The sequence below is a fragment of the Pecten maximus genome, chromosome 19, assembly GCF_902652985.1.
Source record: "Pecten maximus chromosome 19, xPecMax1.1, whole genome shotgun sequence".
In the NCBI taxonomy this organism is placed as follows: Eukaryota; Metazoa; Mollusca; class Bivalvia; order Pectinida; family Pectinidae; genus Pecten; species Pecten maximus.
The window spans coordinates 22533642-22547425 of record NC_047033.1 but is presented as its reverse complement, the minus strand read 5'-3'; the positions used below and the strand labels follow the sequence as shown (position 1 = coordinate 22547425).

The 13784-nt window shown below is 37.5% G+C and overlaps 1 protein-coding gene across 7 annotated transcripts in view; it reads right to left on the bottom strand.

Annotated features, from left to right (window-relative positions):
- The window catches only part of LOC117318010, a 58390-nt gene that overhangs the window by 38787 nt on the left and 5819 nt on the right, over positions 1 to 13784 (bottom strand). For 3 of the 7 annotated variants that reach the window (XR_004530288.1, XR_004530289.1, XM_033872981.1), the window contains exons 3-7: positions 12783 to 12941; positions 11767 to 11781; positions 5186 to 5290; positions 2271 to 2575; positions 202 to 228 (exon numbers count right to left, since the gene is read on the bottom strand). Coding sequence is in view for 5 of the 7 variants with exons in the window: in XM_033872981.1 (XP_033728872.1) it covers positions 202 to 228; positions 2271 to 2575; positions 5186 to 5290; positions 11767 to 11781; positions 12783 to 12941 (611 nt within the window). In the remaining 2 variants the exon portion in view is untranslated. The remainder of the gene's footprint in view (positions 1 to 201; positions 229 to 2270; positions 2576 to 5185; positions 5291 to 11766; positions 11782 to 12782; positions 12942 to 13784) is intronic. The other 4 variants (XM_033872983.1, XM_033872982.1, XM_033872984.1 and 1 more) reach the window with 4 other exon arrangements.

The window sequence follows — 13784 nt, the reverse complement described above, 5'->3', positions numbered from 1 at the left end:
CCACACTAAATATCAAAATCTTTTCAGGTGTTCAGGACTAGTAGTAAATATTGATGGACAATGAACGGCGACGGACACTACGTCATGGTATTTTAGTACTGGCCCTTTGAATCATGTGAGCTAAAATCCCCAATGTTATAATGATATTGAGTTCAGTGCTGGCACAAAAACACACACATATACTGTTAACATTGGCCTTACCCTTGAATCAACAGGGGCAACAAGTATCTGAAATAGTCAAATGCCTGATTTATTATACTTCATAATCAGGTGCTATCTGTTTGTTCAGTGATTTGAAATCCTTATTCAGGGGATTGTTGTATCAGACCCTTCCATCTATGAAGAGTATTTGATTCTACCTTATTTGGGTCTTGATTTGCTTTGATGTTAAGGATTTGCATCTATTTCCCTTATTGGGCCCTACTCCTCTGGCCCCAGTTGGGTCAGAGTCATATGTTGCCTGTCTACCAAGAATGTTTCTGACTAAATTTGGTTTAAATCCGTTCAGTACTTTGTGACAAGTGGCAAATAAATGACTTACCATATTTCCCTTATTGGGCCTACCCCTCTTGCCCCAGTGTCACCATTTATGCAAAATCTGTTGCCCTTCCCCCAAGGATGTTTCTGACCAAATTTGTTTAAAATCTATTTGGTACTTTATGACTAGTAGCTATTTAAAAGAAATGTTGACAGACAACGGACGCCAGGGCCATGGCATTAGCTCACCAGCCCTTTAGATGAGCTAAAAATAATAAGACAGTAAAAAGATACAACATATGACCTTTACTTTTGACCTAGTGCAACAGGGACACACACCCTCAATCAGAATGGCTCAAACCAGCATCCTTACCATAAATTGTCTGTTCACAGCCAGTAATGCTTCAGATCAAATTTGGTTTTGATCCATTTTGGCTTGAAAGAACAGTAGCATCTAAAAGCTAAATTTCAGCCAGGTTACTGTTTTTGGGCCTTACCCCTCCGTCCCCAGGTGTTGGACTAGCCTCATTTATATAGATTACGATTGACCTCCCCTTATAATGTTTCCCACTAAATCTGGGTGTAGTCCATGAAGGCATTAAGGAGAAGTAACATTTTAAAGCAAAATTTTAGCTAATTCCCATTTTTTCTCCCTCTGGATTGGAGCAGCATCATTTATATAAATTATCATTGCCCTTCCCCAATGATGTTTCATAGGTAAATATGGTTGTAATCAATTAAGGAATTAAGGAGAAGTAGGGTTTTAAAGCAAAAATTCAGCAAAATTCCCCTTTTCGGGCCCCGCCACTAGGGCCCAAGGGGTCCGACCTAACTCATTTATATAAATTATGATTGCCATCATCCAATGATGTTCAAACCAAATTTGGCTGTAATCCAACCAAGGGTTAAGAAGAAGTAGGGTTTTAAAGCAAAATTTCAAAAAGATCCCATTTTTGGGCCCAGCCCCTCTGCCATTTCTGGATCACATTCAAAATCAAATGCCTTAATGGGCACAACTAGAGATGAAGGGGAACCTACATTTGAAGTTTTGAGAAAAATATCTCCAATAGTTTAGTTTAGGTTAAATATATTCTATCTGAAAATGTTTAAAAGGAATTGGACACAAGTTGTGAGAAATTATAAGCAACCACTTCCATAAAGATTTATACAATGGTATCTATAGTCTTGGGCTATCAAGTATACATGTACATTTTCAATACATTTCTAAAGTATATCAGATCTATGAAGTCGTGTGTATAGGTGACAGTACATAACTACATATGCCATAACATCTACAATTTAAATTTTACATCAAATACTAATGTAACATCCATCCATGTATAGATAAGTTTGATGAATATGGATAACCTATTACAGTAAATATCATACAAAACATAAGAAATAAAATAATGGCTTGCTAAAAATGGTTAGTATACTCTTTATATAACCTTGAACTGTCAAGTGTATATTATCTGACTAACTGTATCAGAACCATAGGGTATCAAATTCAAATCAATATTCACACTATAAATAGATAATTTTCTGAAAAATATAATTTAATCATTAAATTGGTTACAATGGAAACAGTAGTGGAATGCAAATCCAAGATGCCCGCCTGTTAGCAATTTTGTTTCCAGATCACAGTGAAAGTTTGAGCAACATCATTCCAGCACTTTCTAAGAAATAGCAACAACAAGGGTTTTTTATAAACAGACGACAGACGATAGACAAAAGACAAACAAAGGACCACAGATTCAGGGCGATAGATACATTGATTTGAAGATCGTACTCACCAGTTCCACCTCCTCCTTCGGCACAACAGATTCCTGATATAATTGTTTCCTCTGGGGCCGATGTTTTGGGTCAAATATTGGTCGATATCCTGTGGCAAGCTGTGCTTTATTTTCTATTTCCACATAAGCTGGTGGTGGAGACATAGGCAAATCATAATCAGGAAGGGTATCTGGGTGACTTATGTCTGGCGGAGGTATATGTTCTTCTTCATATAGGCCTTCAGGTAGAGGGGAGTTTTCTTGTTCAGAGAGGTCCTCAGATGAGGATGGACTTTCTTCTCTCTCAGGGTCTCTAGATGGAAAAGCTGAAGTACAAAAATATCACTGATAGGAAAAGTCATCAGAGTAACAAATAAGAATTTAAATGTCTGGCTGAATTTATCAATTGTTCAACCCATACCAGAAATTTGATCATGACCTTTGACCTTCTATCTCTTCTCAAATCTTTTAATTAAAATCCTCTCCTAATACTGGTGATGCATTTCTCAATAATTTCAATGTTCCTTAGGACAGCTTCAAATAAGTGGGTTTCATTTAAGTATTCTCACACTTAACTTTCTTTAAACAAATCTTACCAAAATCCATTTTGATATTAAGCTGCAGGAATGAAAAATTTGATAAAAATTCATGCAGAAAGATCTTTGTCAATTATTCAGTTGGAAAATTGTAATGTTTAATAGGGTCACTAAGTGTAAAGTTGTAACAAAATCCAGGAAGAAATCAAAATTCTAGAGCAATGTAACTGAAAGTAACTAATAAAATAACCTTAATTTTAGTACCATTCAACTTAACCAAAAAGGTATCGGGATTTGTTAAAGCATGATCAAAATTGCTGAGAACTAAAAACGTTAGATGAATGACATTGATCATAGGTCATGATCTAGAAACAGATAAAGATCCTCCTACTTATCAAATTACTTAACCTTTGATACGGGAATTCAATAGCATGCAATCTGACCTTCCAATTCCTGCTACCATACAACTTGAAGCATCACGGTCTGTCATCTACCAAACAGGCCCAGAGGACCTGAATTCTTCACTTGGATATTTCAGTAGTCATGGCAAAATATTCTCATTAAACTCATATTGCAAAATATTTTAAAAACCCTCAAGCTCTACTCAACATTGTATCACCTTTGCCCAATTAACTCCAGACCAAATTTCACCAAAATCCATTCAGTTCTTCAGGACTAGTAGCAATTTAAAGAATTTACCTCATTTTTCCCTATTGGGCCCCGCACCTCTGGCCCTAGGGGAGGCACATCCTTTGTTAACACGATATTGAATTTCCTTTGCCTTTGATGCTCAAGACCAAATTTTATCAAAATTCATCTAGTCATTCAGGACAAGAAGTGATTGAAACAATTTACCTCAAATTTCCTTACTTGCCCCACCCCTCCAGCCCCAAGGGAGCCACACTCTTTGTTTATGCATGCAGTCATTCAGGAGAAGTAGCAGTTGAAAGGATTTAGCTCAATGTCCCTTATTGGGCCCAGCCCCTCCAGTCCCAAGGGAGCACTACCTTCCATTTATACAACATCAGATCTCCTTAGCCCAATAATTCTCCATACAGAATTTCATCAAAATCCACTTAAGCATTCAGGACTGGTATAGGCATCTAAAGGAAATGTTGACGGATGAAGGAAAGACAGACTGATGAAAGGGGGTGCTGTGCCATTACCATGGCTGCCATTCACTCTTGTGGCTTTAAATTGATTGAGTATCCGCCTTATTCACCGGATCTTGCACCATCAGACTTTCATCTATTTCCAAAACTGAAAACAGCTATTTCAGTCACCCTAACCCTAACATGCAGTGGATGACTTTCTGAGCAGCCAAGAAAAGGAGTTCTATAAATGTGGCATTGAGGCCCTTAAACACCACTGGCAAAAGTGTATAGATACTGAAGGGGATTATGTTGAAAAATAATACAATATGTCCGGCAAAATTCAAATCCTTCAATATGAGGCTCACAACTTATCAATCAGCTCTTTCGATAGACAGCACAACCTTTCAAGATTTCAATTATAAAATTGTTGAATTTGTGTTTGAAAGTTAGATCTTGACCCACATTTTATCCCTGGAACAAAATACCTGAGAAAGACCGAGCCAGTGCTTTAAGTAAAATTTCACGCTACCAGTGTTGTCATGTAAAATTTGATGTAAAATTTGATCAAGCCAGTGCTGTAAAAGGAAACAAGATATCCAAGAGCTTCATTGGATCTCTACATAATAAATCTGACAATGATTCATGAGGAACTCTCTGAGAAGTGGGGATAACAAACTTCAACAGTCAAAATTCTAAATGTTGTGCAGTAAAAGTTGACCCTGCCAATGCTGTAAGTTAGATTTTTACCAGTTTATATAATATACAGGAAAATGTAGTAAAAATTAGACCAGTGTTTCAAGGTAAAATTTGACAAAGTCTTATACATTGTATGTCAGGTAAAATTTGACCTGCCAGTGTTATGGAGAAAGATTTGACCTATGGTGGTCAATAATGTAAGGTAAAATTTGACCCAGCCAGTACTACAGTAAGGTAAAATTGGACCCAGCCAGTACTACAGTAAGGTAAAATTTGACCCAGCCGGTACTACAGTAAGGTAAAATTTGACCAACCAGTACTACAGTAAGGTAAAATTTGACCCAGCCAGTACTACAGTAAGGTAAAATTTGACCCAGCCAGTACTACAGTAAGGTAAAGAGTTGAGACATCTAGTACTACAGTAAGGTAAAATTTGACCAACCAGTACTACAGTAAGGTATAATTTGACCAACCAGTACTACAGTCAGGTAAAATTTGACCCAGCCAGTACTACAGTAAGGTAAAATTTGACCCAGCCAGTACTACAGGAAGGTAAAGATTTGAGACATCTAGTGATGTGTTGTAATGCTCTAAATTGGAAGCTATTAACCTCTCTGTAAAGTTTCCTGACTGAAAGCAGTTGGTATAGATCGTGCCCTCCTCTGTCTTTCCTCCCTCTCTGGAGTAACAGATCTCTTCATGCGTTTAACAGAGGCTGCAATAAGCATCATGACAAAAGCATTTCATGCAAACATTAAGCAAAGGTTTAATGCATTAAAGGTGCTTAACTTAACTAAAATGATACAGTTGGTTCACAATAGAAAGTTATTGCTTATAAATAATATCTGCCATGCAATATATCTAAAAGTAAAACTTGAAATTTCTAAATCAAATTCATTCTTACACTAATTGTGATTCTTCTTTAAAATCAACTTAATTGTTTTCTTCAGTTCAGCGATAATTGAAATTAAGACTAAAATCTAATGAAGGTTATAAAATGCATAATGGTAGTGATTCAAACTCTACTTAGAAGTGATTAACTGATTTTATATATTTTTTTTCCATTGATTATATATCATTACCAATTAAGTCTGTCAATATAGCTAACCATAAACATATCCTACACATAAATCAGTCTAGTTCTGTATCCAGCTAGTGAATGAGATATTTGTCTTTATCAAAGACATCCGAACAATATTACAGTGTATAATAATGCATTGCATACATCAGAAAATGAATTAATGTTGATATTTCTCTTAGTCAGAATTAACATTTATTGTTCTTAAATCAAAGTAAATATCTAAATGTGTCCAAAACATTTTCGGCACTAAGTCAATTGTGCTGTACATACATTTTATGCAACAAAATAAAGGAAATTCTCAAAATATTTCAGTAATTATGGTTAAGTGCTCAAAAAATACTTTTCTCATTTTCGTCTCTTTGATAACGAAACCCATGTGGTTGACCTCTATAAAATAATTTTCAAAGAAATTAAACATTATTAAAATTTTGACCAATAAGAAGCATGCATGTAGTTACTATGGCAGCCAAACCCATACAGTTAAATTCCCAGTTCTCTAATACCCCAATATACAAACTTTCATCAAAATTGGACAATACTTAAATTTCAACTAATCAGAAGCCTCCCTGTGGTTACTATGACAACAAAGTCTAGGCAGATGAATTCACAGTCCCCTAATACCCCTATAAACCATTATTTTCGTTGAAATCGAACAATATGTAAATTCTGACCAATCAGAAGCTAGCAGATGGCAGCCGTTTTCTCAAAAAGTAAAACTGAAGTCGCAAAAGTGAACAGTAGAGTGTTCCATAGTGAACATACATATATATACCAAATTTTATCAAAATCCCTTTTTATTATGCAGGGTATATGAGAAGCAAAACCCACACCTGCAGATAAATAGGAGGAAGCGGTCACAATTCTACAGTTATTAGTTGAGTTATTGAGGCGGTCACAATTCTACAGTTATCAGTTGAGTGATTGAGGCGGTCACAATTCTACAGTTATTGAGTGATTGAGGCGGTCACAATTCTACAGTCATCAGTGGAGTGATTGAGGCGGTCACAATTCTACAGTTATTAGTCGAGTGATTGAGGCGGTCCCAATTCTACAGTTATCAGTTGAGTGATTGAGGTGGTCACAATTCTACAGTTATTAGTTGAGTGATTGAGGCGGTCACAATTCTACAGTTATCAGTGGAGTGATTGAGGCGGTCACAATTCTACAGTTATCAGTGGAGTGATTGAGGCGGTCACAATTCTACAGTTATCAGTTGAGTGATTGAGGCGGTCACAATTCTGCAGTTATTAGTTGAGTGATTGAGGCGGTCACAATTCTACAGTCATCAGTGGAGTGATTGAGGCGGTCACAATTCTACAGTTATCAGTTGAGTGATTGAGGCGGTCACAATTCTACAGTCATCAGTTGAGTGATTGAGGCGGTCACAATTCTACAGTCATCAGTTGAGTGATTGAGGCGGTCACAATTCTACAGTCATCAGTTGAGTGATTGAGGCGGTCACAATTCTACAGTCATCAGTTGAGTGATTGAGGCGGTCACAATTCTACAGTTATTAGTTGAGTGATTGAGGCGGTCACAATTCTACAGTTATCAGTTGAGTGATTGAGGCGGCCACAATTCTACAGTCATCAGTGGAGTGATTGAGGCGGTCACAATTCTACAGTTATTAGTCGAGTGATTGAGGCGGTCCCAATTCTACAGTTATCAGTTGAGTGATTGAGGTGGTCACAATTCTACAGTTATTAGTTGAGTGATTGAGGCGGTCACAATTCTACAGTTATCAGTGGAGTGATTGAGGCGGTCACAATTCTACAGTTATCAGTGGAGTGATTGAGGCGGTCACAATTCTACAGTTATCAGTTGAGTGATTGAGGCGGTCACAATTCTGCAGTTATTAGTTGAGTGATTGAGGCGGTCACAATTCTACAGTCATCAGTGGAGTGATTGAGGCGGGTCACAATTCTACAGTTATCAGTTGAGTGATTGAGGCGGTCACAATTCTACAGTTATCAGTTGAGTGATTGAGGCGGTCACAATTCTACAGTCATCAGTTGAGTGATTGAGGCGGTCACAATTCTACAGTTATCAGTTGAGTGATTGAGGCGGTCACAATTCTACAGTCATCAGTTGAGTGATTGAGGCGGTCACAATTCTACAGTTATTAGTTGAGTGATTGAGGCGGTCACAATTCTACAGTTATCAGTTGAGTGATTGAGGCGGTCACAATTATACAGTTATCAGTTGAGTGATTGAGGCGGTCACAATTATACAGTCATCAGTGGAGTGATTGAGGCGGTCACAATTCTACAGTCATCAGTTGAGTGATTGAGGCGGTCACAATTATACAGTTATCAGTTGAGTGATTGAGGCGGTCACAATTATACAGTTATTAGTTGAGTGATTGAGGCGGTCACAATTCTACAGTCATCAGTTGAGTGATTGAGGCGGTCACAATTCTACAGTTATCAGTTGAGTGATTGAGGCGGTCACAATTCTACAGTTATCAGTTGAGTGATTGAGGCGGTCACAATTCTACAGTTATCAGTTGAGTGATTGAGGCGGTCACAATTATACAGTCATCAGTTGAGTGATTGAGGCGGTCACAATTATACAGTTATCAGTTGAGTGATTGAGGCGGTCACAATTCTACAGTCATCAGTTGAGTGATTGAGGCGGTCACAATTCTACAGTTATCAGTTGAGTGATTGAGGCGGTCACAATTCTACAGTTATTAGTTGAGTGATTGAGGCGGTCACAATTCTACAGTTATCAGTTGAGTGATTGAGGCGGTCACAATTCTACAGTTATTAGTTGAGTGATTGAGGCGGTCACAATTCTACAGTTATCAGTCGAGTGATTGAGGCGGTCACAATTCTACAGTTATCAGTGGAGTGATTGAGGCGGTCACAATTCTACAGTTATCAGTTGAGTGATTGAGGCGGTCACAATTCTACAGTTATCAGTCGAGTGATTGAGGCGGTCACAATTCTACAGTTATCAGTCGAGTGATTGAGGCGGTCACAATTCTACAGTTATCAGTCGAGTGATTGAGGCGGTCACAATTCTACAGTTATCAGTCGAGTGATTGAGGCGGTCACAATTCTACAGTTATTAGTTGAGTGATTGAGGCGGTCACAATTCTACAGTTATTAGTTGAGTGATTGAGGCGGTCACAATTCTACAGTTATTAGTTGAATGATTGAGGTGTTAAAAATCCTACAGTTATCAGGTAAGTGAATGAGGCGGTCACAATTCTAGTTATTAGTTGAATGATGATACAAAAAGCAACCCACTTCCCACTTCACATGGGAAGTCCTAAACTTTTATCAAACTTAAGCAGTAAAAGATGTGTTCTGTATTAGTGTGAATGATAAATCGAGACCCCATCTTCCAGTCCTTGGGGAGTAGGCCTAAGTCTTATACATGGATTCTGAGCCTTGCTACAGTCTCTTCAATCCCCTGGGGAGAAAGTCTTAATCTTAAGCATAGATTCTGAGCCTCAGTACTGGCTCTTCCAACCCCTAGAGCAGGCCTTTAATTTAAGTATAGATTCTGAACCTCAACACAGGCTCTTCCAACCCCAAGAGAAAGACTTTAATTTAAGTATAGATTCTGAACCTCAACACAGGCTCTTCCAACCCCAAGAGAAAGACTTTAATTTAAGTATAGATTCTGAGCCTCAACACAGGCTCTTCAAACCCCAAGAGAAAGACTTTAATTTAAGTATAGATTCTGAGTCTCAGCACAAGCTCTTCAAACCCCTAGAGCAGGCCTTTAATTTAAGTATAGATTCTGAGCCTCAACACAGGCTCTTCAAACCCCTAGAGCAGGCCCTAATTTAAGTATAGATTCTGAACTTCGGCACAAGCTCTTGCTGCCCCCTGCTATTTCTATGATTCTAAGCTTTTTGATTTTTGAGTTATTGTTTGAAATTTGAACCCTGTGACCTTGACTGTATCATATGGTCCTTTCTATTTTTAAACATGGTGGAGCTCTATCTCAGCCAAACATCCTGATTCTAGTCCTTTTGGTATCTGAGGCCTCAATTAAAGAAGAAAAAAAGTTGACACCAAATGGATGATGGATGTACCATGGACAACACACCATGGCATAAACTGACAATTGGCCCTTTTGGTCAGGTGAGCTCTAAAACCATACAAAGCTTAATTTCAAACTTGGTGAAACAGAAAATGAAACTGTAGTGATAAGTCAAATTGTCCAAGATTTGATGAAATGGTTTCACACCTTTAAGATGCATCTGTGTACTAAGTATGATCACTGTTAGACTTCTAGCATGTTTGTGAGAATGGAGGTGAATACAAAATGAATCTCCACATTCATCAGTATCAAAGCAGAAGGGAAAAGCAGAATGATGAATATATATATATATATGGGATGTATAAAAGAATAAATCCCGGACAGATCTCAGAGATTACCACAAGATGAAATATATATGGAATGTATAACAAAATATCCCAGAGATCTTGGTGCCCACCTTTTCAAGACATTCATAAAAGTTCTAGGGCAGTTTGATTTTTTAAGCATTTTCCATTTCTGCTGCATTGAGTCATAACATGTAATATGTATTGTTCATCAAGGTTACTGCAGGCAAAACAATCTTCATTAAATATGGAAACTATTTATCTTTTCATCAGTTGCATATTCATAATTACTGCATAACTGGTAAAACACTAGTTAATTTGGGAAATATCCCTCCAGGATGTTCAATAGTTATCAAAAACAAACTTCAGCTGTCATAATCAAAGATGGTCACATGTCCATCTCATAATTTCCAAACAATCTTAAATTCTAATATGTTCAAATATAGAATCCAATATGGAAACCTAAGCTGTGATATTCGGGAAAGTCTTCTCCAGTACCTTATAGCAAATAGCCAAAAGTAACTGTAAGAATTTTCTTCGGATCAAAATCAAAATGATAGCTACAAATCAGGCTAAAACTACATTTGAAAATTCAGATATATATCAAGTGCATACTGAACAGAGATAGCAATAATCATTGGCACAGACAACCAATGATCAACAGACACTGACAGACGAAAGGCTATTTGACATCAGACCACCATTGGATGGCAGTGGTTGTGACATCAGACCACCATTTCATGGCAGTGGTTGTGACATCAGACCACCATTTCATGGCAGTGGTTGTGACATCAGACCACGATATGATGGTAGTAGTTGTGACATCAGACCACCATATGATGGCAGTAGTTGTGACATCAGACCACCATATGATGACAGTGGTTGACATCAGACCACCATATGATGACTGGTTGTGACATCAGACCACCATTTGATGACAGTGGTTGACATCAGACCACCATATGATGACTGGTTGTGACATCAGACCACCATTTGATGGCAGTGGTTGACATCAGACCACCATATGATGACAGTAGTTGTGACATCAGACCACCATATGATGACAGTGGTTGACATCAGACCACCATATGATGACTGGTTGTGACATCAGACCACCATTTGATGGCAGTGGTTGACATCAGACCACCATATGATGGCAGTAGTTGTGACATCAGACCACCATATGATGGCAGTGGTTGACATCAGACCACCATATGATGGCAGTGGCTGTGACATCAGACCACCATATGATGGCAGTGGTTGACATCAGACCACCATATGATGGCAGTGGTTGACATCAGACCACCATATGATGGCAGTGGTTGACATCAGACCACCATATGATGGCAGTGGTTGTGACATCAGACCACCATATGATGGCAGTGGTTGACATCAGACCACCATATGATGACTGGTTGTGACATCAGACCACCATATGATGGCAGTGGTTGTGACATCAGACCACCATATGATGGCAGTGGTTGACATCAGACCACCATATGATGGTAGTGTTTGTGACATCAGACCACCATATGATGGCAGTGGTTGTGACATCAGACCACCATATGATGGCAGTGGTTGACATCAGACCACCATTTGATGGCAGTGGTTGACATCAGACCACCATATGATGGCAGTGGTTGACATCAGACCACCATATGATGGCAGTGGTTGACATCAGACCATCATATGATGGCAGTGGTTGTGACATCAGACCACCATATGATGACAGTGGTCTAAGTTAATATACACTGAAAACTTTCTTACCAGCTGACACACCAACTAATGAAAACAAAAATGCAACATATCATGACAATGAAAGTAGATGACCATTGTTTAAAGTTACCTGTACGATAAAAGTAGAAAAGAACAGGTGTGATTATGTGTTTACTGATAGTTATATACATATGATTAGTTTTAATGTTCAATATTTGTCGAATGTTCAAACATCACTATTTTCAACATTATAATGTCCTATTATTATTAGGATTCCAAATCTAGCTAAGAAGATCTTGATAACATTTTTGACAATGTGAATTTGACAAAGACAAAGTAGTGACAAGTACAATTGTCAAACTCTTCAGACAGTAGGTCAGGTCAGAAATAAACACTCAGGCTCAGACAGAAGTGGCATTTGATGGCATTAAGAGAAAGGAAATTTGGATATTAACTTCAGTTTATGTACATTGAGCAGCACAATATCTCATAGTAGAGTCAAATGTGAGTGTGAATTCAATCAAGTGTAAATGTACCTGGCTGTGTTGTACACGTAAGAGTTACATAATCAATGCAAGTGTGGTTCAGGATTACATTAATTTCTTATTCTATTGGACCTGTTAGTCCATCAATATGAAATGGTTTCCCTGATTTAAACAAGCATTATGTAATACTGATATTAAAATTTATATCATCTAAGCTATCTCTCTTCCCAAAACATCAAGACAAATAATAAAGGATTTCAATTTCGGACATTGCATGGTTATATCAACCTATGAAAAAATGATTCTGATTCTGATGATTCTGATGATTCTGATGATGATGATGATGATTCTGATGATGATTCTGATGATGATTCTGATGATGATGATGATGATGATTCTGATGATGATGATTCTGATTCTAACCTATTTTAACACACATAGTGTGTTCAGAAAGTGATAAAGAATCTGAATCTGTTAGGTCCAACAAGCCTGAATAAAAGATGTGGTAACTATGGACCTATTTGTTTTCATCTAAAGGGTGTTCTGAAATATTTGCTTGCCCTAAAATCTTGAATTCCTCACCTATAGTGTCATCAATGAGAGTGGACCATTTCTTGGATTCCTGAGGCATCATAACAATGGGTCCGTGATCGTCATAAACCTGCAAGGCTTTTTGTTGCTGCAAAACCCTTCTAGAAGCATCTCGAAAACTCTTCTTGCTTCCTTCATTGACTTCATCATCTGATATAAGTTTAATATTTGATATTCCTGGATGTTTTGATAATTACCACTCATCCTCCTACCAGCATTCAATTCTTAATTATTAAATGAAGGTTGCTTTTGTTTTTGCAAGTCTATCAATAAAGTTGAAAAATTTCCGATGCCATAATCCATTGTGTTATAATTATATATGCAAAGACCATCAAAGCAGCAACATAAATAATAAATGAGCACATGCACATATACAATATATATGGTTAGAAGATACCTTGAAGGAACAAGAAACATGCATGCAATGATTTAGTATGATACATTTGGGAAAACATTAAGAATTGTTAAGAATGACCCAACTGTATTTTGAAGTTTGCAGTAATAAATTATACTGTGATTTTGTGTTTTTTGACAGTGTAATCCAAACATATCACTGAAAATTTCAATATGCTATAACAGTAGAGTTATTCTCATTCTTATAATATAAGCTCCCATAACCAAAATACCAGGATGATTTTCATGCACAATTTCCATTGCTGAAATGATCAGAATACAGTTCTTAACTATTGTGCCAATGTGTTTGTCATAATTCAGAATCCCATGTACAAATTTCAAGGAAATCAGACAATATCCAAATTTTGACCACTCAGAGGCCTCCATTTAATTACCATGGCAGCATGATTTTTGAAAGTGTAACCATTGTGTTTGATATTCGCCAAAACCAATATGAAATCATTTTCAGGTCAATCAGACAATATCTTATTTCAGAGGCCTCAATTTCATTAAGTTGACCTTCCACCCCTGCCTTCAACTGTGACCTTTGATGAATTGCAGTCTTTGTTTCATTCCAAGCAACAAAAAATTCATCCGTGA